General features: G+C 43.2%; 1 protein-coding gene across 2 annotated transcripts in view; it reads right to left on the reverse strand.

Moving 5' to 3' along the window:
• LOC145348917 (ferroxidase HEPHL1-like) overlaps window positions 1–26,103 on the reverse strand; it is a 98,572-nt gene that overhangs the window by 15,059 nt on the left and 57,410 nt on the right. For both annotated transcript variants that reach the window (XM_080196992.1, XM_080196991.1), the window contains exons 13-18: window positions 22,598–22,737; window positions 15,345–15,485; window positions 14,452–14,558; window positions 5,409–5,631; window positions 5,172–5,311; window positions 734–896 (exon numbers count right to left, since the gene is read on the reverse strand). In XM_080196992.1, coding sequence (XP_080053118.1) covers window positions 734–896; window positions 5,172–5,311; window positions 5,409–5,631; window positions 14,452–14,558; window positions 15,345–15,485; window positions 22,598–22,737 — 914 coding nt within the window. The remainder of the gene's footprint in view (window positions 1–733; window positions 897–5,171; window positions 5,312–5,408; window positions 5,632–14,451; window positions 14,559–15,344; window positions 15,486–22,597; window positions 22,738–26,103) is intronic.

The raw sequence follows: 26,103 nt of genomic DNA on the forward strand, positions 1-26,103 counted from the left end.
CAAATAAAGGAATTCCTTGTTATGACATACCACTATAAGGGATGCAATTATTGGCAAATCTGTATGAAACATATGCTCAAGTGACATTTTGCATATTTAAAGTCAATGGATTTCAAAGCAGTTCTTTTGCGTTTCTATTGACACCAAAGTGAGTGTTGGCTTTTGTATTCCTTTTTTTTTAGAAAGGACCATTTCAATACAGCAAAATGTTTTTGTTGCGAAGGCATAGTGACCGAGTGCTACCAAAGACAATCACAAAAATCTCACATCCTGTAAATGTGACAATGCAATTGGTGATTTGAGAACATTGTACTAGGAACCCAACAAGCAACTGAGATTTTCCACAGCTGAACACAAACTCCACAAATTGTGTCAGTGACAATTTTGTATTTGAATTTCTACCTGCAGTATATAAAGTTCCAGACAATGCAATGCAGAGGACAGAACTCCTCGGGCAAACCATGCATTAGTGTTCTGAACAATTAGAACTAGCCATTGCTGAGTTTTTCTTTCTGTTACATGTTTTAGGTAAAGGTTAGTGTTAAGGATCATTTGATTTTACTAAATGCATGCTGGTGTGGCAGTTTACTAGCCATTGACCTGGAACTGGATTGATGTGTATTGCAATTGCTATATTTCCAAAACGGCGTCTCCTGAAAGCTATGTCAAATTTAAATGAGCTTGGTTTGTTTACAATCAAATAGAACAGTGTTTCTTTTTGTTGTGACTTTACCTGTATGATTCAGGATAGTATAAACTGTTTCCATGCCAGCATGAATATGATCAGTTACATGGCAATGCAATAGCCAAGTCCCAGGGTTCGATGCAACCATTTCTATGGTCTGGAATGTTCCAGGGAAGAGATCGTACACGTCTGCTCTGTAGTCATTTTTCATCTAAAAGAACACAACACAAAATGCACTTTATTACCCTGTAGAAAATGCACTTGAGGATTTTTCTGTGCTAACGAGGAGTGGGGCTTGCACAACCTAGCTAACTAAGCTGTATTAAGGTGCATATTCAGAAACCTTATCACACAGAATTACATTCTGATCAGCAATTATCTCACAGCAGCCTTTAGCTTCTGCTGTAGTTGACTGACCCTGGAGAACTCCTCTTCATTATCATGATGGCCAATACTGGGTCTACAATAAATTCTGCAGAACAAGGTGCAGGGAGGCGTGGATGCAAATAAATCATGGGGGGGTTGGGTCTCATAGTGGGACAAGTGAGGAGGCAATGAGGGTGTAGGGGAGAAGAGTGGGGGGAATGCAAGGGGATGGAGGTGGTGTTGCAAAGGCCAAGCTGGGAGTGGGGGAGTGGCAGACCATAGGTAAGGACCCCTGTTCACAGAAGAGGGCCTGTGAGGAAGATGATCCCTACTTTGTACCCAAGGCCTTAGTAGGCTAACCTGCTAGGTGCCCCCACCATCCCTAACTTCCTTTGCTGGCCTAAGAAGGAGCCCTTAACTGTCCATGAATTGGCCACTTAAGGTTCTCAATTAAGTTGAGGTGCCCATTCCTGTGAAGTTGTTGGCAGTTGGGGGTGGCCGGATTGATGGCAGGGATGACAATGGCAGAATTTAAAAGCCACTCCCTCCCCAGCCCCACTTGGGGGCTGTAAAATTCTGCACTGAGATTCGGAAAGTGGGAATTATGCTCGACAACTGTTTGTCATTGGCAAAGACACAATGAGTAGTATGGGGAAAGTTGGGCGCATGCAATCAACAGAGCTGGAAGCCGACGCAATATGCGGTTCACCAACTGTAGAAGCAGATGAGCTATGTAAAATCACTAACAACTGGCTCCTTAATGGGCTTAGTTGCACATTTAATTGTCAGTGGCCATTTTTCTGGCTCCTGCATTTGACATCTTCTCATGCGTTTCAGGTCGAGTGTGCACCTGCATGTTCAATCTAATATTCTAGCCAATGTTTCTACGCCCATTCTAATTAATCTGCCCTTTTCTGATAACAGCCATACAACTACATTCTTCTTGTATCATTATTAACCACCTCATTACTTTTCTTAACTGTCCACTTTGTGCATTTTTGAATCAACATCTTAAAACTTTCTCAAAACCTTTCCCCCCCCTCTCCTCGGTGTCCAGGTATCAGCACCTTACTTGATACCAAGTTCTTCCTTAAATTTTTCTTCCATTCTCTACTTGATTGTCCAACCTTCTTCCTTATGTTAAATTCAACTTTCCCCATTGTAACCGTGATACAAAAATCTGAGATCACATACCGACTTAAGAACAACTTCTTCCCTGCTGCCATCAGACATTAATTTGATCTGTCTCTACACCCTAGCTAAGACTGTGACGCTACATTCTGCACCCTCTCCTTTCCTTCTCCCTGTGTACTCTATGAACAGTATGTTTTAACTGTCTAATGTACAAGAATCACTATTTTTCACTGTATCCCAATAGCAGCAGTGCGTTCTATCTAAAAGATGCACTGCAGCAATTCACCGAAGATCCTTAAACAGTACCTTTCAAACCCAAGATCACTTCCATCTAGAAGGACAAGGGCAGCAGATATATGGGAACACCACCACCTGCAAGCTCCCCCTCAAGACACTCACCATCCTGACTTGGAAATACACTGTCGTCCCCTCACAGTTGCTGGGTCAAAATCCTGGAATTCCCTCCCTAATGGCATTGTGGGTCAACCCACAGCACATGGACTGCAGCGATTCAAGAAGGCAGCTCATCACCACCTTCTTAAGGGCAACTAGGGATGGATGATAAATGTTGGCCAGCCATCAACACCCATTTATCACGAATAAATAAAGAATGTGACAATAAAAAATCAAATCAAAGCAAAATCTGCTATCAATTGTCATTATACTTGATAAATATTGGAACTTGTGATCCAAGTGTATTGCATTTATTAAAATGCTCACTCTTTCACCTGTATTTCTTTCATCTTCAATGCATGAGATAATCATCCTCATTCCCTAATTCATTACTTCAGCATTCGAGTTATCATCAACTCTAGTTTCAGTGTACTTGCTGTCGTCAGCAAATCTGAGTTTTCATGAGCTGTCTTTTAACTTTGACCTTCTCTAGACCCATCTTTTGTTTCTTTAATTGTCTCATTACCATCCCCCGATAGCTAGTTTCATCCTTTCTTTCATTTAATCTCCCTGGCCTCCTACCCTATCGGCCCCTCCCTTTAGTCCTTTCCTTCCCAGTCTTTTTCCTGCCTTTGTATTTGCTTCAAACCTGTTACATCTCTAAATCTATCCAGTTCTGCTGAAACATCATCAACCTGAAATATTAGCTTTGTTTCTTCCTATACATATGCTGCCAGACTTGTTGATTATTTCCAACACTTTCTGGTTACATTTCAACGTTTATTCTTTGTGCTAGCTGATTAAAATGTTTTGCCTACTATCTCTTTCACATACACATTTAAATACAGGTGAATGAAGCTGTTTTATCGGTTTAAATTCCAGCATTTCTGTTGCTAGCTTTCCAGGGCATTTTAAAAATATATATTTCACAGGAATTGGGTATCTGTCCCATCCCAGATTGTCCTTGAGAAGGGTTGTGGTGAGCACCTTCTTGAACAGTTGCAATCCGTGTTGTGTAGGTACACCCAAATGATATTAGGGAGGGAATTCCAGCGTTTCCTTTCAACTGCTTCCCTGCCAAGTGAAGCAATGGAGGCTACCTCATTGAATGCTTTTAAAGCAAAGACAGAAAGATTTGTGAACATAAAGAAATTAAGGGTTATGGTGAGCAGGCGGGTAAGTGGAGCTGAGTCCACAAAAAGATCAGCCATGATCTTACTGATTGGCAGAGCAGGCTTGAGGGGCCAAATGGCCTACTCCTGCTCCTAGTTTTTATGTTCTTATTTGACCCAGCAACAGTGAAGAAACGGTAATATATTTCCAAGTCAAGATGATAAGTGACTTGGAGGGGAACTTGCAGGTGGTGGTGTTCCCCATGCACCTGTTGCCCTTGTCCTTCTCAGTGGTAGAGGTCGAGGGGTTGGAAGTTATTGTTGAAAAAGCTTTGGTGATTTGCTGCAGTGCAAGTTGTAGATGGTACACACTGCTGCTACTCTATGCCAATGGTGGAAGGAGTGAATGTCTAAGGTGTTGGATGGGATGTCAGTCAAGCAGGCTACTTTGTCTTGGATGTTGTTGAGCTTCTTGAGTGTTGTTGGAGCTGTACTGATCTAGGCAACTGGACAGTATTCAATCACACTCCTAATTTGTGCCTTGTAGATGGTTGACAGGCTCTGGGGAGTCAGGAGGTGAGTTATTCATCACAGAATTCCCAGCCTCTGATTTGCTCTTGTGGACACAATATTTCCATGGTTAGTCTCATTCAGTTTCTGGTCAATGATAATGCTCCATGTGTTGATAGGGTAGAAGTAGATATATTCCATTCACTTTAAGTACAGTTATAACTTTTAATTATGAATCTAACTAAAGGAAAAACAAAATGAACAAAAAGGAGAGGATTGCAGGGATGATGAAAAAGAATAAAATCACTCCTGTTACTAAGTTTTAATTAAGAAAAAGACCTCCAGAAAGCAATTGGCTGAAATATTAAACTGAACAAAAAAAATCCAGGCAAGTTAACATCTTAGTTGACAGTGCAGTAGACGGTATTACTGTGGATTTTGACTTCAGATACCAAAGGTACAAAATTATTATCTTCATATCAAACAACTTTGACCTTATAGAGCTATTTCCAGGTGCACAATCTCCAAAACCATAAACTTCTACAGTAACCTTTATGTTATCCGATGCTCCAACTCCACCAACTGGAATTCTCTGCTAACTTGAACTTCTGATCAAATATGAATCATCACTTTATCAACTGGAACCAAGTAGGGTTACTCAGAAATTGTGCCTGTCTACTGTATAATGATATACTTTAATTTATATTTCAATGTACTGTTGAAGATTTATAAGTACAAAAATATACTGTTCCTTACATCCCAAATATTTGCACATTAGCACATGCTACAGGTATTGCATTGTATCTTATTGGGAAGTAGAACTCTGCATTAAATGGCACCACCTCTTCCCCATGCATGCCAGGTAATAAAGATTTTGCTGTATATGTACTACAAATAATTGATGTATAAATAATTGCAGGTGTATGAAGAGTTTAGAAAATTCCAGAAATATATTACTTGAACTCTCTTACCCTATATATAAAACTCTGGGCATGGAAATGAACAGTGTGCATGTCTACTTCATTTCCCATACCCAGTAAATACCAGTCAACCTTCTGTCCTTTAACCATTGTCAGCCCATGAAGATTTCCATAGATCTTCCCATTAATTGCTGAAAGAAAAATAAGGTAAAATTCTAGTAAGTGAATTTTGGAAAAGAAGGCAGGACTCCAATAGTTTAGGAATGGACAATCAGTACGTGCGCATACCATGCATTTTATTGCTTTCTACAAACTCATCTGTTTTCTCGAATGCAGCAGGGTCTGCATGGAGGTAAGTGATGATGTTGTCGTTGAAGTACCAGGATTCATTTTCGTCATAAACCATGAACAATAAAGCAAATTCCCGATCAACATCCTTCCGCAGGCCATTCTGATTGAGTATTCCTTTACGGCAGGTTACCAGAGGGCCGACCAGTCCACTGTACAGATCCTGAAATAAAATGCTAAATAGATTGTACAAGTTTCTTTTTAGCTGCATACTCATATACAATGCACAGTACAAAGATACTTAAGTAGTTGTGTACTAAACAGTTAACTTTGCATGATGAATATATAGGCAATGGAGCTAGATGCACTGTCCATTTCCACCAATATATGAGAAAGAGTGCAATTGCTGTGGATTCAGTCCAAATTAGATATAACATAAATTTTAAACCCATTTCAAAATGATAACGTCATTCCCTTCAGCTCTGCGCTAGCTGCAGTCCTATGAATTCTTAAACTTAATTACTAATTCTTAAATGTTAATAGAGAGCTGAATGTCAATAGCTCTTTGCTATCATTTAAGTTTGATGCTGATGAGCACAGTTCTGTGAATTTGTGTAAGCAAAGCTCTGCTTTGTCTGGCCAGAAAGCGATAGGATTAGAACGCAGCACTCAAACCAGTTAAAATAGTTCCATCACATTCCAGTTTAATAAAGGGAGTGACAGGGCTCCTGCAGTCTTACTGTGTTAAAACCGCTGCACTGCTGGCTATTGAATGTAAAACAAATGTAAAAACAGTAAAAGCAAAAATGGATACTGGCAATTTCAAAGCTGCACTGGAATCTTATATAAAAGCCAAAATCTATGAAATATAGTTCTTGAAATAATACCATGAAGTACTAACATATGAATGCTTATTTTATTTGTCAAATGTTATTTTTCCACTATTCTAATACATTTGTTCAACCATTTGAAATAAATGACTTCAAAACTCGTGAAAATAAGTGACAAAAGAAATTTATGTAAATACGTTAACTACTCATATCTGAGCATCTCTATTCATAGAGCAGTTGTGTGGCCTGGCACATTAGGTAAGAAAATAAATATCACCACAATCCAGCAGAGGAATGACAGGAAGCATTCGAAAACAACAACAGCTTCTGAAAACGGAAGTGGGATGGTAATGCAGAATTCACTTGTGCAGCCTCTTTTGATGCAGGCAGCATGCCAGCTCCACGCTTCCTGTGCACTTGTACGATGGCAGCATGCAGGCACTGCTGACTCCATTGTCGACTGAAACGGTGACAGGCTAGTGTTGTAATGTGGGTCCTTCAGATTTTCCAATGACAAGATCCTGATACTTATATATTTAAACATGAACCATTTATTGATAGTCTGTAACTATTTACAGGTTCCAGGTTTCCGTCATATATGGTGCTGCTGACATGCAGGTGGACAGCTTTAAAGAATGTTCTCCACGTGTCCCTTATTATGCAACACTGTACATCATACCTTGGCTAATGCTTTCTCTAGTACATCCTTGCTCTGCTGAGCACCTTTACATTACAACAGCATGCAGACACATAACAAGATCCTCCCTTCTTCCATAAAGGAAACTTTGCTCCTATCCAATATTACAATACAATTTACTTGGTAACCCTGCTCCCACGTTTCAACATCTGACTTAATAAATTCAGACGGTCTTGTGGCTTAACAGTTCTTCCACACCTTGGTCTGTCATGTTTGGAGGAATGTTAGCAGTACTTTGTTTCTTGGCTATTTCCTTTGATTCACTTTTTATGCTCCTTCAAGTTGTGTTTATCTTCATTAACAACAAACCTGCTTTCTTCAGATGCTGTGGGTTCGTTCTGTTCGTTCTGAGGGGAATGTGCACTCTGTTCATTCCTAGAGTGGAATAGCATTTTATTTTTCTGTGGTGTCTGTCATGTTCTTTCTGGACTTGTATGTTTGTTTTTTATTCACTCAATGAATGTGGACATCACTGTCTAGGCAAGCATTTATTGGTGATCCCTAATTGCACTTCAGAAGGTGGCTGCTGCAGTCCATATGTGTAGATACAACCATAGTGCTGCGATGGAGGGAGTTCCAGGATTCTGACCCTGTGACAGTGAAGGACAGGTAAAATATTTCCAAGTCAGGGTATTGAGCAACTTGGAAGGGAAATCCCAAGTGGTGATGTTCCCATATACCTGCTGTCTTTGTGCCTCTAGGTATGTAGAAGGGGTACAGAAAACCCCAGGATTTTGAAGAATATAAAACAAAGATTAGTTTAAAATGGGGCTCACAGTGTGCCTTAAATATATGTGTATATACAATAAGGAATCACAAAGTACCACATATATATATATCATACAAAGGCACTGCCTGCATAGACACATATATAATCATTGGTAGAGAATTTTATAGATGTAAAATATATTTTCATATGTCTTGTAAACTTTGGCCAAGATGCAGCCTGCCCCAAAGCATAATGGGAAACAAGCAGAACTAGACATAAGATATAGAATATATTTTCTATTATCTTTAAGAGACTTTGCAGCTGCAAGCTATCAAGGTTTTAAAATGAATAGAGGTATTTAGCTTCTAATTGCAGTGAAGGTGTATTCAGCTTTTACTGATATTGGGATAGCTAACAGGCAGGATGAAATGACTCCCTCTCCATTGCCATGGTTAGCAGATGGAGAGGGTGATCCTTTAATCTACCGGATTTGAGCTAAGGTTACCAATGGATTCCCAAATCTGCTAGAAGGTAGAGTGCTATTGGCCAAGGTAAATAATGTGTATTAATGTAATTGGATCATCCAGTTTGGATGGCAGGTTGGGCGGGAGAAATGAACCTTCAAAAATGTATATCTGTTTTACACATGTACTATAATGTCAGAGAAAAGTTGAAATCTCCGGCTGTCTCTCTCCCAATGCGTGTTGGTCAATAAAGAATGTCTTTAATTGCATATTGTCTTTCACGAGTCTGTATTAGCTGAGTTCAGCGATCGTGGCTAATCTCATCTTGGCTTCAACTCCACTCTCCTGCCCACCATAGCCCTTCATACTTTTTTTTTATCTGTCGATGTTTTCCTTAAGCTTACTCAAAGTCCTGGCATCATGCTTTGGAGTAGTGAATAGTGAACCCTTTCAGAGCAGTAATTTCTCCTAATCTTGGTTTTAAATCTGCTACCACTTATCTTCAAACTATGAACTCTTGTTCCAGATTTCCCTACAAGAAAAAATGTCCTCTCCTTGTCTATTTTGTCAATCCCACTTATCATCTTGTACTTCTCAGTTAAATCTCTTCCCATTCTTCTAAACTCTGGGGAGTAGAGACCTAAACTATTCAATCTTGCTTCGCAAGATAGATCTCTCATCTCTGGAATCAATCTGGTGAACCTCCTCTGAACCACCTCCAATGCAACTACATCCCTTCTCAAGTAAGGGGACCAAAACTCTACACAATATTCTAAGTGCAGCACAGTGGCACAGTGGTTAACACTACTGCCTCACGGCTCCAGGGACCCGGGTTCAATTCTGGCCTCTGGTCACTGCCTGTGTGGAGTTTGCCCATTCCCCCTGTGTCTGCGTGTGTTTCCTTCAAGTGCTCTGGTTTTCTCCCAGAGTCCAAAGATGTGTGGGTTAGGTTGATCGGCCATGCTAAATTGACCCTAGTGTCAGGGGATTACCAGGATAAATATGGGGGGTTACAGGAATGGGGCCTGAATGAGGTTGCGTTCAGAGCAGACTTGATGGGCTGAATGGCCTCCTTCCACACTGTAGGGATTCTAATGCTTTATCACTTTCATATTCTAATCCTTTATCAAATACCAAGATTTCATTTGCCTTCCACATTACTCACTGTACCTGCATTCAAAGAGAGAGGAGGCAAATGTAGGAAACCATAGGTCAATTATCTAAAGGAAGTAATAATGGAAAGTTTAGAATGTCAAAGTGCAATCCACTGGAGACTAATTTTTTTTTCCCTGGCTGCAGCTTGCAAAGTTCAAAGTTCTTTTCATTCAACTGCTTCTTTATGGAGGCATTGAGGAATACAGAATGGAAACAGGTCCTTTGGACTAACTTATCCATGACGACCAGTTTTTAATCGCTAAACTAGTCCCAGTTGCCCACATTTGGCCCATATCCCTCTATACCCATCTTACCCATGTAACTGTCTAAATGCTTTTTAAAAGACAAAACTGTACCCATCTCTACTACTACCTCTGGCAGCTTGTTCCAGACACTCACTACCCTTTGTGTGAAAAAATTGCCCCTATGGACACTTTGGTACCTCTCCCCTTAAACCTATGCTCTCTAGTTTTAGACTCCCATACCTTTGGGAAAAGATATTGATTATCTAGCTGATCTATGCCTCTCATTATTTTATAGACCTCTATAAGATCATCCCTCAGCCTTCTACGCTCCAAGGAAAAAATCCCAGTTTATCCAGCCTTTCTTTATAACTCAAACCATCAAGTCCAGTAGCATTCTAGTAAACATTTTCTGCATTCTTTCTACTTTAATAATATCCTTTACATAATAGGGTGACCAGAACTATATACAGTATTCCAAGCATGGCCTTATTAATATTTTGTACAACTTCAACAAGACGTCCCAACTCCTGTATTCAATGTTCTGACCAATGAAACCAATCATGCTGAATACCTTCTTCACCACTCTCCACTTGTGACTCCACTTTCAAGGAGCTATGAACCTGTATCCCTAGATCTCTTTATTCTACAATTCTCCCCAAAGCCTTACTATTAACTGAGTAGGTCCTGTCCCGATTTGATCTCTAAAATAGGTACTGTTAGTTCTTTAGTTTTCTACGATTCGTGCAGAAGGACACCCAGATCCCTTTGCACCGAAGCACTCTTAAGTTTCTCTCCATTTAGATAATAAGTTGCCTTTGTAATTTTCCAATCAAAATGGATAATCTCACATTTACCCACATTAAACTCCATCCGCCAAATTTTGCACTTAATCTATCCATATCCATTTGTAAATTTCTTATTTCCTTATTGCAACTTACTGTCCCACCCGTATTTATATTATCTGCAAATTTGGCTATGGTACCTACTATCCCAGTATCCAAGTCATTAATATAGATTGTAAACAGTTGGGGCCCGAACCTTGTGGCACCCCACTAGTTACAAACAGAAAAAGACTCATTTATTCCAACTCTCTGCTGGTTAGCTAATCCTCTAACCAAGCTAATAAATTAGCCCTAATCCCATGTGGACTAACCTTGTGTGGCACCTTATCAAATGCCTCCTGTATGTCCTCTTATGCTACATCTACAGGATCTCCATTGTGCACTGTACTAATTACATCTTCGCAGAGCTTAAGCAAATTAGTCAAACATGATGTATCCTTCACAAATACATGCTGATTCTGAAGAATCTCCTTAATTTTCTGGGAAACAAACTTTGGCCTGAGGGATTCTTTAAAATGGGAAACTTCTTTAACTGGATTTCCTTTTCTTTGTGAATCATGCTTACTTCTTGAGCCTTTCTGTAATTCAGCAAAGTCTCCTCAAGTTTCTTCTGCTGTGCTTCTGTTCTGCGGTATAAGACAGTCTTCATGGCTTCATGTTGTTGAATGGTTACATGCTTCTTTTACATTTGATCTTGAAGGACAATCAACCGTTCTTGCAACTGTTCTTAGTTTCTTGTTGACACCTTGCCAACTCAGTCTGGATTTCATTGTATCATCTCGTTATCCCAGCTTGAATCTTACGGTTCTGATCTTCCAGTTCAGCTCTGCTGTGAACATTTTGCTGTACGATAGATTCCTTTATTTTGAGTACAATTTGCTTTTAGGTTAGCTCAGATACTTTCCCGCATTCACAGTCACCTGAATACACCACACTGACACCTGCTGTTACATTTGGGTACTGTCAGCATTTCCAAGAAACTATTTTGAGCCTTTTGGCTACTTCTCAGCCATACTTTCTTCAGCGCTAAACTCAATGGCTCATGCAGTTCATTGCAATGCCACAACTGCTCTGGGGACCCCCCGTTTCCCTTGCCCTGGACCTCTGTCTCCCTCGCGCTGGGAGCCCCCATCTCCCTCGCTCTGGGACCTCTTTCTCCCTCGCGCTGGGCACCTCCGGCTCCCAGGCTCTGGGCCCTCCATCTCCCTCACTCTGGGACCTCCGTCTCCCTCACTTTGGGGACCTCCGTCTCCTCATTCTGGGGCCTCCATTCTCCCTCGCTGTGGGACTTCCGTTCTTCCTCGCTCTGGGACCTCTGCCTCCCTCGCTTAGGGACCTCCATCTCCCTCGCTCTGGGACCTCTGCATCCCTCAGTCTGGGATCTCTGTCTCCCCCACTCTGGGACCTCTGACTCCCGTGCTTTGGGACCTCCATCTCCCTCGCTCTGGGACCTCTGCATCCCTCAGCCTGGGACCTCTGTCTCCCCCACTCTGGGACCTCTGACTCCCGTGCTTTGGGGCCTCCATCCCCCTCGCACTGGAGCCTCCGTCTCCCTCACTCTTGGAGCTCCGTTCCCCTCCCTCTGAACCCCTGGCTCCCTTGCTCTGGGACCTCTGTCTCCCCTGGTAGGGACCATGGAAATCGTAGCAGGTGGGACGTGGAGCATGCAAAGGCCTGTTCACCTCAAGCAGGATTTTTCGACCTTGGGGTGAATGTGGCTGGAAAATCCCACCCAAAATCTTAAAGTTAAACACTGCCATAGTGGAGTGATTGTTTAAATATACCAGGCAACAGATGGCAGAAACCATCAGACTACACAATTATATGCATCAATCCAAGATTTAAAGGATTTGTCTCAAACATTGAACTCTTGTGGCCAAATTGTAGGACTTTAAATTGTACTTTTTTACTTATTCATGGGATGGCAGCGATGTTGGCTAGGTCAGCATTTATTGCTCATCCATAATTTCCTTTGAGAAAGTGACACTGAACTGTCTTCTTAAACCACTGTGGCCCATATGGTGTAGGTACATCCTGTCTGGGAAGGGATTCCAGGATTTTGACCCAGTGACGTGACAGTGAAGCAATGGCGATATATGTGTTAGCACAGTGGTTAGCACAGCTGCTTCACAGTGCCAGGGACCCGGGTTCAATTCTGGCCTTGGGCTACTGTCTGTGTGGAGTTTCCAGATTCTCCCTGTGTCTGCATGAGTTTCCACTGGGTGCTCTGGTTTCCTCCCACTGTCCAAAGATGTGCAGACTAGCTTGATTGGCCATACTAAATTGACTCTTGTGTTAGAGGGATTAGTACGTTTAATATGTGTGGTTACGGGAATAGAGTCTGGGTGGGATTGTTGTCCGTGCAGGCTTAATGGGCTGAATGGCCTCCTTCTGCACTGTAGAAATTCTATGATATTTCCAAATCAGGATGGTGACTGAGTAGAAGAGAACTTATAGATGGTGATGCTCTTGTCCTTCTATGTGATAGTGGTTGTGGATTTGGAAGGTGCTCTCTAAGGAGGCTTACAAGCTAACAAGCTGTGGGTTCTAGGCTTTTTACACCCAGGTTCCTTGGAAATGCTAATCCCAAAAGGCTGTTTTGTTGAAGCAAAACTCATTCACCAATCTGATGATGCTGATAAGCCAGAATCTTCCCCATCAAAACATCTTTCTGTCTTAATGGACTATTCGTGAACCCAGGATGTGGAATTATTGTGTGATATAAGATAGTACAATCAAAAGTGAGAGGGGTTTGCAGCAATCATTGACAGAACTGATCATCCACACATACGGGAACGTTAGGCCCTGAGTGATCGACATGGTAGGTAAAGTTTGGAAGTTATTGGAACATTTGTAAGTACTGTTTAACGAGAAGGGAGCAGAGTACTGATGTTTTTGGGTTCGAAGATGTATTTTCATTCTATGTACCTCTGTAAATAATTATTTGTAAAAGTGTGTAAAGATTGGCTCCAATTCTATTCTTCACCTCCTGTTTTCTGGACTTTAACACTTGCCTTGCTCTCAAGTTGCAGGTTTGGTTGCCTCGGGTTACAGATTTCATTGAGGACATGGTTACTGAAGCTCAGATATCTCGCACACTGTCCCTTGCTGTGCTTCAGGAAGGAGAATGGCTCTGCATCAACCCTGGATGGATATAACCTCCTGCTGAGAACCCTTTTCATTTTCCTCCTCCTCCTTCAGCCAGCAGCTTTGTCTCTTTGTGGCCTCTGTTTCTTCAAGTCACTCCAAAACTCAGGAGAAGTGCCTATCACTGCAATCATCCTGGGAGCAACTGGTGTGTGCAAAAGTCTTGGTGTCAGCAAGGAGACAGCAGACATTGCCACAGTGTAAACCTCACCATTTTAAAATAACTTGAGAAAGCAACAAGCACTTGGACAATCACAACAACAACCTATAGAAATCAATCAGTAACTAATCTGAAAGTAATTAATGATCTCTTTCAATAGCATAGGTGGTGGTTCCATCCTACAGCTGAACTTATGCCCAGCCATATGTGATTAACAGGGAGTATCAACGGAGCACTAAATTCCAAAATAACAGCACTGGGGTCAAAATAGCATTACGTACTGATAGGGAGTGCCCACTTGGTGTACTACCTCTAGCTGCTCCCTACACACATTCTGATGCCCTCACGAATGATGCATCTGGCATTACTCATGCCAGATATGTGCACGCTTGTTGGAGGTGCCAATCTAGACCTCAGAGGCCTCAGATAGTACACTAAAGATGAGACAGCAAATCCCTGAGAAAAAGCTGAATATGCAAATTGAAAGTGATATAAAAAATTCCTGCTACAACTAAAATCCTTCAGGATCCCAAGGGCCCCCACAAGTCCCTCTCCAAGACACACAGGCTTCTAACTGGGAAAGCTATTGCTGTTCCTCCACTGCTATTGAGTCAATATTCTGGAATTCTCTCCCTCACAGCATTCTGGGTATTAGAAATGGGCAACCAGGCTTGGCCTTGACAATGATGCTCACATTCCATAAACACATCTTTAAAAAGCATGTTATTTATGAATCTCCTAATATTTTAGAAAATCTAATTCATAACGTGCAGGAAAGTTTAATTGAATATTACCTTCACAAATTTTACTGCAGAATAATAAATCCAGGTGATGCAATTGGAGTCTCCACTACCAGGACCCGATCTTTCTGGAACATTCCATCTGTAAATCTTCACCTGACCTAGAATTATAATAGGGATACACTACACTGAAATGAGAAAAACAAAGTGATAAAAAAGAAAAATGCACGTGGCAAAAAGTGAAGAATGCTTCACAGATTCCAAGCATAGATTGCAGCGTACCATAGCAAATATACCAAGGACGAACAAGCTCCCTAAACCAAGGGTTCAAATAGCCAAGTAAATTAAAATAGAAGGAAATCAGAACATTTTCACTCGAATGGTAATAGGATCGTAGCATGATGTGACAGGACAAGTTATTGAAGCAACAACGTGCGTTAGTTAAAAGGACAATTGGATGTGTTTCAGGACAGACATTGTCAAATGGGTTTGACCTTTGACAAAGGAACTGGGCAGTTCCCTCTAGCTTAATGGCCATTTCCTATTCTTAAAATTTTTTCCCCATATTGATGGATAAAATTTAGCTCCAACGATAATTTGAGAACATTCCTATACATCATATTCCATGCACTACTGACATCACATGTCATAGAATCATAGAATCCTACAGCGCAGAAGGAGGCCACCCAGTCCATCCAGTCTGTACCAACCACAATCCCAGCCAGCCCCCACCCCCATAACGCCATGCATTTATCCTAACTAGTCCCCTGACACTGAATATATGTTGTAGTCATCTGCCATTCAATTCATTTTTAAATTGTTATACCTTGAAAATTCGTAAATTTTGGATGTACAATGTGAGCAGTTACTTCTAGATTTGTAACTTTGAAGGGAATAACTTTTAAATTCATGTTAGGGAGTAAGCAGAATTGTGCTGCATGACTCACCTGGCTTGGTAACTGGTACTTTGAGATGTTTCCCACTGTTTACCTCTTCAGCACCATGTGGGTGTATACAGTAAGGTTGAGAAGCTAAGTTCTTAAATACAACCATGATAATATCACCAACTTCTGCTCGAATAATTGGACCTAGGTGCACAAGATTAAACAAAGTTACAATTGGTTATAACTAGACAGCTGCAAGCATAACACACAAAGGAGATCTTCAGTAAACCAAAATCTAAACCAACTTCCTAATTAATCTTCCGATCAGCTCCACTTTGCAAATAACAACTCATTCACTTGGTGATAAGTATCTTTCCTCCACAGAAAAGCTCATTTGGGCATAATTACAATGCTTCTTCACAGAGTCATTGCATCATCTTAGTTTAAATCACTTCTGTCAGGAAAAAAAGTTTCACTGAACACTAATCCAACAACCCTGCTATGGTTTATGACCCACAAGCTTCTCCTTAATGCCGATAATGATATGTAGCCTAGTTTCTATCTTGTCACACAGTGTCAGGTTATTTTGAAGTGAATGTCTGATGATTTACAACAGAAGGCTGTGATTAATGCAGTTTGACTGTGGGCAGTTTTCTCTTTATGAAGATGGTAGAGAGAACCGACTGACAGAATTTTCCAATCTGGAGAGTAGGTGCAGTGGCAGGCGTGAAGGTCACAGTGATTCCCTTTGGGTGGAATGATGGATGATTATGCACAAACCTCCGCTCTGCAGCTCATCAGTGACACATCTCCGAGCAGCTTGGTGAACCTTGTGGGCGGGTGGATGGGGATTTGCCTACCCTGCCATTAACTCATGGGGTCAAAGGTCCTGACGCCAGATGTAAATGCCATCTCGACAGGAATTCATTCACTGCAGGCCAGGTGTTGTGTTTTAACAGGGAATCCATGGCATGGAGGAATACCAAACCGCCAGCACCACGTTTGTAAACGTTCCTCCCCCAGGCTGTCCAGAAAAGGTGGGAGGCCCTCTATCTTTGGGATGGGGGCCAAAGTTCCTCCTGCCTTTCCAGCCTGGCCTGTGAGGAGTCACCAGAGAAGTCAGCACCAGCGGCAAACAACAAAGGACCAGTCTGCAGTGCAAGGGAAGGATGAGTGATCTGATCTGCTCCACCAGGGTAAGTAGGTCACTCCAAACTCACATTCTGACATGCCAGCACAACAAAAGGTGGAATTTTCCCATCCTTCCCACTACGGGAATCGTAGCGGATGGGACAAGACCATGCAAAAGACCATTAACCTCAAGAATTTCCAGTTTTGGAGCGAGGGGGGCCAGAACATCCTGCCCAAACTCTTCAGGAGAAGGATGACAGCCTCCTCAGAGACCCAGGTCCAGAAGCTTCTGCTGGATTTGTGCTGGGACCTGTACACATTGCTTTATCCGTAGGTGCAATCCAGCAGTGGCTAAGAAAGAGGAGAGTGAGGCAGGGGGCACCACAACCACCACCCCCCCCAACCCCCACCATCACTGTTCACCTCAATGAGTTAGAGAGGGGGCATCAGGTACACACAGGAAGGAGGAGCAGCCACCAGGCACCCTGAGACATCCAAACAGGACACTCCAAGGGTGCCCTACCATTCCAACTCCCCTCTGCCAGTGACCCTATCAACTCCAGCTAGTCAGGCCGAAGGGAGTGCCCGTGCCCTGGAGCAGCAGACCCTTAGCAGGCTGGGGCCTTCAAACCTCAGGCTACCAGCGGATGCCTGCCAAAGTCATCTCAGACAACAGGACATAGCAATCAGCAGACTGTCTCCACCTCTGCTGCAGATGTTCGGGCTGCTCTTAGACATAATGATAGGCTTAGAAAAGTTAAAAAGTTTTGAATGCACCATAGTGGTACCAGTGTTCACCTATTGCATATGCTTTTCACTTCTGTAAATTTATGTTACATGAATCCTCCACGTCTTGGGGATTCATTGCACATTCTAGTGATTTAATGCCCCAGAGTCAAAAATGTACCCCCACCAATCCTGCCTAGATCTTCAGTTGTACTAATTCTCATACAATCTCACCTCAATGTGTAGCCTTTATTTCCAGATGTGACACTAATGGCTGGCGAATACACTGTTACGCTTAAATCTCAGCCAGACATTATTTGGACTGAACAGAATTGCTCATTGTGGTTAATGATTATCCTGTTGCTGTCTTGATGTCTATCATTTGTGGATGGCACAATCAGTTGTCACGACCAATGTTACATCTGTTTCTCCGACGTGTATTTTACAATGGCATTTACTTTAAAAGAGTGGATACTTGGCAAAAATAGTATCAAATGTTGAACATGCCTCTCAGCAGCTTGTTATCTTCCCTTGGCACAGTGGTTAGCACTGTTTGCTCACAGCACTAGTGACTCGTTCGATTCCCGGCTTGGGTCAGTGCCTGTGTGGAGTTTGCATGTTCTCTCCGTGTCTGTGCAGGTTTCCTCTGGGTGCTCTGGTCTCCTCCCACAGTCTGAAAGACGCGCTGGTTAGGTGCATTGTCCTTGCTAAATTCTCCCTCAGTGTACCCGAACAGGCGCCGGAGTATGGCAACTAGGGGATTTTCACAGTAACTTTGTTGCAGTTTTAATGCAAGCCTACATGTAACACTAATAAGTAAACTTTACTTTTTTCCCCCTCTGGGACCAGGTGTGAGAGTTTATTCAACCTACCTTTCACATGACCTGTGGTACTGGATCTTATTTCCAGGAAAGGACATGAGGAAACATGAAATTCATTTCTGCTCAGTTCCTACTCTCCCCGTTCATGACACTGAACAAGGGAAAGGCTCAATCAGGAAAATTGCAAATGTCTGTAAGAGGGATTAGTGTGTGTGATGTCAGAGGTGTGTGCTGAGATGATGGAAGCTTGAGGACCTTCCATTGCTCTTGAATGGTTGCTTAATGATGCTCGCTGTGCTCCTTGTGTAAAGGCACAGGGCACAAGTCAATAGGGAATTCACTGTAAGACAGCGCACTCATTAACTTAGGATACATAAGAAGGATTGGCCTTTGTGAGCTGGACTGTGCTGCGTATTGTCGTGCCTTGACACATCTCCCAACTCCTCAGGAGGGCATAGTCCTAACTCCTCCCACACACCCTGAGAGACACCTTCCTGATCAATTCTTTCAAACTTGTTTTTCTAGTTGCGTCGTTCTTCAGTAATTGCAAATGTGGTTCTCATCGTTTTTATAAGTGGGACTGCTTCCAGTCATTCCCCATCCTTCACCAAGTTCTTACCATCCACCGCCATAGTCACCATCTCCTAATTCCCATTTTTCCTGTCACTATCCATCCTTCCCTATTACCCTTGACCCATTATTATTCACATCAATGTTCCTGTCCATCCCTTGAACCCTTCAGTGTCGATGGATTGTGCTCTGTTTCCCAAAATCATGACTTAAGCCATCCCTTACCAAATTCCTCAGGTGACTGACCATGTCCTACACACCCATCTGTACACAACTGCCACAGCCCAGTGAGGCTCCCCACCTACTGAAGACTGGGATCAAGATCAGAGCCTTTAATATGGCCTGTATGGCCTCTGGACAGTCTTTGAAGTATGCCCCCGACAGATTGGCCTCAGCCTCAGCACTGTCTATGAACATTCCACAAACAGTCTTTTTCCTTGGACAGTCTTTTCCTCTTCCATTCTGTTCCTTTACAGCACCCCTCCACCCCAATCCTGTCGCCATCCCACCTCTCCCCTGTCGTGTTTCCTCCCCATCAGGGGTGTCTCCATCTCACCCCTTCCCACTGACTGTGCATCCTGTGCCCAGCCTTGGCACAATTTGTACTGCAGGAACCTGATATTTAGCAGTTATATTGGTTAAGGAAAGCAAAAGCAGCGTCGACTGTCCTTCAAGGTTTGCGTGAAGTGAGGCTCGACAGGTACGTGTCACTTATATAAAGTTTCAAAGTAGACCATTCTAATAATCTGCTGGCAGGGCACTTAATTTGGAGAAGGAATCGAATTCTGGAAAGTTGGTGTTTTAATAAGCATTTGGGGAAGTTCCTCAAATAGTTCAGCTGGAAACTTGACTTGCCATCCATTTCAGGAGAACAAAATTCCAAGATAATTTCCCACCAGCAGGAAACTGTTCTTTTCATTCATGCCAAACTGCCCTGTCCAAGGCGACTCCCAGCACTGCTGGGTGCAGACATTCACCCCCAGTGTGTGCCATTTTATAAAAGGCCATCAAAGTTGCAAAAGGCTCAAGTGAAAATATGTACAGGAACAAGATACCCTAGAGGTGAATCCTCTGTTATAAAAGTTGTTCCCTTTACTATTGATGTTCCTCCAAACTGCCCTGATGAGAGCATGGCTGGGAATTCGGACACAAATGATGACACGAGCGCAAAATCCCTCGGGAGGCCAACAACAAGGTTCTCGCCAGCGAGATCCCACAGCACGTTTGTCCTTGATACCCACTATTGATGGAAAGAGGTTCCTACACAGGAAGTTGAGAACTTGACTCAAATTCATTTTCATTTCATTAGCGGGCCTCTGCCTGTATCATCCATCCACCCTGGGATTCCTGTCAGCGAGGTTTACAACAGGTCTGGAGCAACATGACCAGGTGAAGAGACCACACTGGGGGCACACTGGTAAGTACAGCCGCCAGTGGGGAGAGGGCAATGGCCAGGGAGGGTCCTGGCACTGCCCCTTCGCACTGCCCCAGGACCTGTCCCGCCAGTGTGATGGCACTGGGACACCCTCCAGGATATTTTCTTTTAAATGCTAGACTGTACGATGAGAAAAGCTGGCTGTGCAGCCGAGGTGTTACACAACACTTCTCTCGCCTGGCCCAGCACTGAGAAGACAAATGGAAAATTCCACCCATGTCTTTTTTCTTTCCATATTGAAGTGCTGTTAGGGGCTTCAGCAATTACATCCTTCCATTAAGTTTGAATTGTGGCCTTCATGGGTCAGTTTCCCCTGGAGCCAGAAATCTGTGTCTTTCTTTGCTAGATTTCAAACATATTTCAATTAAAGTGCCTTTCAGGACTGAACCAAGATCTCTGGACAGAAACCTAACCTGGTTCTTGAGGGCATCACACTGTTAACAGAAATGCTATTGTAAAAGGGATTTTAATCCCAAAAGACTGGCTGGCTAGGGATGGGTGGGAGGTTAAGGCATTTAAAACCTGAACCTTAAATCAACTTGTATACTTGTAACAGAGGTTTGACCCGCGCTCACAAAAGGTAGGTTGGCAATTTAAATTTAAAATAAGACTATTGCAGAAGGTCAGGGGACATGGAGTTGGGGGTAGGGTGTTAGCGTGGATAGAGGATTGGTTGTCAAATAGGAGGCAGAGAGTGGGGGTCAATGGGTGCTATTCGGATTGGCGGATGGTGACTAGTGGGGTGCCCCAGGGGTCGGTGCTGGGGCCTCAGCTATTTACCATTTATATAGATGATCTGGAGGAGGGAACCGAGTGTAGGGTGTCGAAATTTGCTGATGACACCAAGATTGGGGGAAGGGCAAATTGTGCGGAGGGTGTGGAGAGTCTGCAGAAGGATCTAGATAGGCTGGGCGAATGGGCCAGGAAATGGCAAATGGAATTTAATGTTGGCAAGTGTGAGGTGGTCCACTTTGGTAGGAAGAATGGTAGGAAGGACTATTACTTACGTGGCGAAAAACTGCAGCAGGCGACGGTGCAGAGGGACCTCGGGGTCCTTGTGCATGAGTCGCAAAAACCCAGCTTGCAGGTGCAGCAGGTGGTCAGGAAGGCGAATGGGATGCTGGCCTTCATAGCGAGGGGGATTGAATATAAAAGTAGGGAGGTCTTGCTGCAGCTGTATAGGGCATTGGTGAGGCCGCAGCTGGAGTACTGTGTGCAGTTTTGGGCGCCGCACCTGCGCAAGGATATTTTGGCCCTGGAGGGAGTGCAGAGGAGGTTTACTAGGCTGATACCGGAGTTGAGGGGATTGAGCTATGAGGAGAGGCTGAATAAACTAGGCTTGTACTCGTTAGAGTTTAGAAGAATGAGGGGAGATCTCATTGAGACGTATAAGATGATGAATGGGATGGATAGGATAGAGGTGGAGAGACTCTTCCCGCTCAAGAAAGACAGTAGGACTAGGGGGCACAGCCTCAAGATAAAGGGGAGGCGGTTTAGAACGGAGTTGAGGAGGAACTTCTTCACTCAAAGGGTGGTGAATCTCTGGAATTCTCTGCCCGTTGAAGTGGTGGAGGCTGCCTCGCTAAATATTTTTAAGAAGCGGGTTGATGGGTTCTTGATAAGAGAGGGGATTAAGGGTTATGGGGAGAGGGCGGGAAAGTGGAACTGAGCCACGACAGATCAGCCATGATCTTATTGAATGGCGGGGCAGGCTCGAAGGGCTAGATGGCCTACTCCTGCTCCTATTTCTTATGTTCTTATGTTCTTATTTCTATCCATTTAATCTTCACTGCTGGCTGGGTGAGGTTTGTGGCCTTGGGAACCCTGACAGCTAAAGGAAGGCAAGGGCTGTTGGATTAAAGAGGTAATTTTCCATTTACCTTCTGGATCCAATGTACTGGCCTCACCAATGCATACCCCCAACTCCTTAACCCTTCATCATCGATGGACATCACCCTAGCTTCTTAACTCCCCACAACTGCACCCCAAGGCCTCCAACACTCCCATCAGAGATCCCCTCCCTCTGCCCCCAATGTATCCCTGGACACTGTTTCTTCAAGGCCTCAACTTCTGAACCTCTGCACTCTGGGATCAGACCTCCTGACCTCTAATGTGCTGGGTTAGATCTGCCCCCATCCTTCCACCAACCCTGACCAGATCCACAAGCCTCTTCTCCAGCATTCCTAACTGGAAGTCAAACCCTGTTAACCGGGAAAACTTCTGCCCGTCAGTGACATCGCACGCACGCTATGGAGTTAGTTTGTGAAGAAACACTGATTTGCAAATTTCCCACACATTCTGAAGCCCAAAAATTAAAACTGCTGCTATGTCCCACTTCAGCACTAAGTAGCCAAGGAAGAAACTACAGGCATGAGGAGGGTTTATGAACAGCATTTTTAATGAAGTCTCTGTGTGCAAGTAAAAGGGGAGGGGGGGGAGTGTTTGACATGTTGACATTGAAACTATTAAATAGGAAGCGTTAAACCTCCAAAAACATATTTTCATTTTAAATGGATGAGAGAATATTCAGCTTAATGATTTGGAGAAAGCTCCTCTGGATTATCATTCTGAAGACTGCACAATGCCACATCCAGGGGCAGTTAATATGTGTGAAATAACTTTTTATTAATTACCAAGTATTTCCAAATGCTCTTCTTCTGGTAGCCTTATTTTCTGTGATGTAAAAGTTCCATCGGTAAACTCTCTGTAAACAACCTTTTTGTACTTTGACCCAATTTTCCCTTGCCCTGTTCCAACAAACACATGGCCATAACTAGAAGAACACAAAAGTTGACAATTAACAATTGTTTCTTTAGTTATATTCAGAATGTCATCTACTGCACAGTTTATTTATACAAGCAAAATATTTATTTTCAAGTTATTTCATAAAAACAGTATTCAGAAGTGTTCAGTCAACATTGTTCAGAAATATTGCAACTTTGAAGGGTCAAAAACATGTTCTACACCATCAAGAAATATTTATAAATGCAGAAGTCTCAGCATGCAATGAGGTTGATACATTAAAAATGACATTACTGGAAACACTACAAGTAAATGCGGGAATGTCTACATCCACATCTCGCGCACAAACCCCAAGTCTATTGCCATCACATACTACCTTCAGCTTGTTCAACAGTGACCTTTATTCGTTCATAATGTCAGAGGTGAGGATGTTACTGACAATTGCACAATGTTCAGTACAGAACTTGAAAATTGCTAAATAGCGGCATGTTATTGAAGCTTTTCATTTGCACTCATCAGGATAAAAATAAGAATGCCAAATTTCAAAAGATCACAACAATTTATACACAGAGAAGGAAAGAGGTGCTGAGTCAAACACAGAACTCATTCTCTGTAAGCAAAAAGAAAATATTCAAACCTCACACCTTTACTGAAATACCCAGAAGCTTATCTATTGGGCCCTGATGTTTTCTCCATGGCAACGCCTCAGCCAATAGCCAATGTGAGCAGTAAAATTGCATAAGAGCTGATTTATTCGCACACTGCCTGCGATCGGTATGAGGAGAGAGGACCCGTTGCGACTCTGCCGGAAATCATGGGAATGGGGTGGGGGGGGGTGCGGGGCAATATTTCCGGGCAGTCGGGGGGTCACAATTGGCTGCAGGCCCCCACAATAGCTGGGGGGGTGGAGAGGTTGGTTTCATAGAGGCCAGCAGCAGCACCAGAGGCCTGACAGCTCTCTCTTGCTATCTGTCAAATGTCTGCTGTTGCAATTACGCATGTACAGCCACAGAGGTATGCATATGCACAATAGCTCCCTCTGCTGCTTGAGCAAGCTGACTGGCAAATTAAGCCCCGCCCATGGCTTCTAATGGCTGGAAACAGTCTAGCCCATTTCTTCATGCACTAAGTGCATGTACCTCAGGACGTGAGGTAATTGATTGCAGGTGGTTAGCACTGCTGCCTCACAGCGCCAGGGTCCCAGGTTCAATTCCAGCCTTGGGTCACTGTCTGTGTGGAGTTTGCATGTTCTTTCCATGTCTACGTAGGTTACGTCCAGGTGCTCTGGTTTCCTCCCACACTCCAAAGATGTGCAGGTTAGGTGGATTGGCCATGCTAAATTGTACCTTAGTGTCCAAAGATGTGCAGGTTAGGTGGACTGGCCATGCTAAATTGCCCTTTAGTGTCCAAAGATGTGCAGGTTAGGTGGATTGGCCATGCTAAATTGCCCTTTAGTGTCCAAAGATGTGCAGGTTAGGTGGACTGGCCATGCTAAATTGCCCTTTAGTGTCCAAAGATGTGCAGGTTAGGTGGATTGGCCATGGTAAATTGTACCTTAGTGTCCAAAGATGTGCAGGTTAGGTGGACTGGCCATGCTAAATTGCCCCTTAGTGTCCAAAGATGTGCCAGTTAGGTGGATTGGCCATGCTAATTCATGGGTGGCATGGTGACACTGCTGACTCACAGCATCAGGATCCCAGGTTCAAACCCCGGTTTGGGTCACTGTGTGGAATATGCACGTTCTCCCCGTTTCTGCATGGGTTTCCTCCAGGTGCTCCAGTTTCCTCCCACAGTCTGAAAGATGTGCGGATTAGGTGGATTGGCCATGCTAAATTGTCCCGTCATGTCAGAGGGACTAGCTAAGGTAAATGCATTGGGTTACGGGGATAGAGCCTGGGTGGGATTGTGGTTGGTGCAGACTCGATGGGCCGAATGGCCTCCTTCTGCACTGCAGGGATTCTATGAGATTGGGAGTAAAGACTCGCCCAAAATATCGATCTGGAACTCTCTCATTTTGATGCTAGCTGGACACTTTGAATTTTTCTCGCAAAATCGCCCCCACAGTATAAATTACTATGGTCATTTGAAATTTGACATTCTTACCTTTGTCCTGTTGAGTACAAGATGAAAAACTTCAACACTATTTGCAACTCCTTAAATAATGAAACCGTCCATACCAAAATGCACCAAGACCTTGACAACATTCAGGCATGGTCTGGCAAGTGGCAAGTAGCATTCATAGCAGAAAATGACAATGTCCAACAAGAGATAATCTGACTACATCCCTTTAACACTCAATAGCATTACCATTGCTGAATACTCATCCTGAGGGTTACCATTGACCAGAAACTAAACTGGACCTGTCATTTAAATACTGTGGCTACAACAACAGGCCAGAGGCTGGGAATTTCGAGGTGAGTAACTCACCGCCGACTCCCCAAAGCCTGTCAAAACCATCCAGAAAACACAAGTTAGGAGAGTGATGGAATACTCTCCACTTCCCTGAGAATGCAGTTCCACCAATGTTCAAGAAGTTTGACACTATCGAGGACAATGCAGCCCACTTGATTGACAACCCATTCACAAATTTAAACATTCAGTCCCTTCATCATCAACACAGAGCACCAATAGTGTGCACCATCGACAAGATACACTGCAGCGACACATCATAGCTCCTTCGATAGCATCTTCCAAACTGTGACCTCTATAATCTAGGAGGGCAAAGAGCAGCAGGTAAATGGGAACACCACCACCTCCATGTTCCCTTTCAAGGATCACACCATGCTAACTTGCAATTATATTGTTGGCCCTTCACTATCACAGGATCAAAATAGACTACAGCGGTTTAAGAAGGCAACTCACCACTATCTTTTCAAAGGCAATTAGGAATGGGCAACAAATGCTGATGTTGCTAATGTTGCCCAAATTATGTGAAGGAATATTAAGAAAAGGGCTGTCTCTCTAATATGAAATCATCCATGATTCAGGACTGTTGCTTGGCTTGGCAATGGCAAAACTGCTCTGTTCATCAAAATTTCTAAGAAATTAAAACAGATAATGCCCGAAAACAAATGTGGACATAAGAGCTAGGAGGGGGAATATGCATTTTCAGCCCCTCGAGCCTGCTCCATTATTTAATTCGTTCACAGCTGACCTCATCCCTGCTTCCTCTCCATCTTCCTTCCCACTTCCCACAATCCTTTATCCCGTGGCTAATTAAAAACCCAAGCATCTCTTCCTTAAATTTGTTTAGTGTTCCGGCATCCACTGCATTGTGGGATAGAGAATTCCACAGATACTCGACCCTTTGAGTGAAGTAATTTCTCCTCGGTTCTCCTTTAAATCTGCTTTCCTTAGCCTAAAACTATGGCCTTTCATTCTAGAATGATCTTTCATT

Source organism: Carcharhinus amblyrhynchos, chromosome 10, assembly GCF_965287045.1.
Source record: "Carcharhinus amblyrhynchos chromosome 10, sCarAmb.v2.hapA, whole genome shotgun sequence".
NCBI classification, from domain to species: Eukaryota; Metazoa; Chordata; class Chondrichthyes; order Carcharhiniformes; family Carcharhinidae; genus Carcharhinus; species Carcharhinus amblyrhynchos.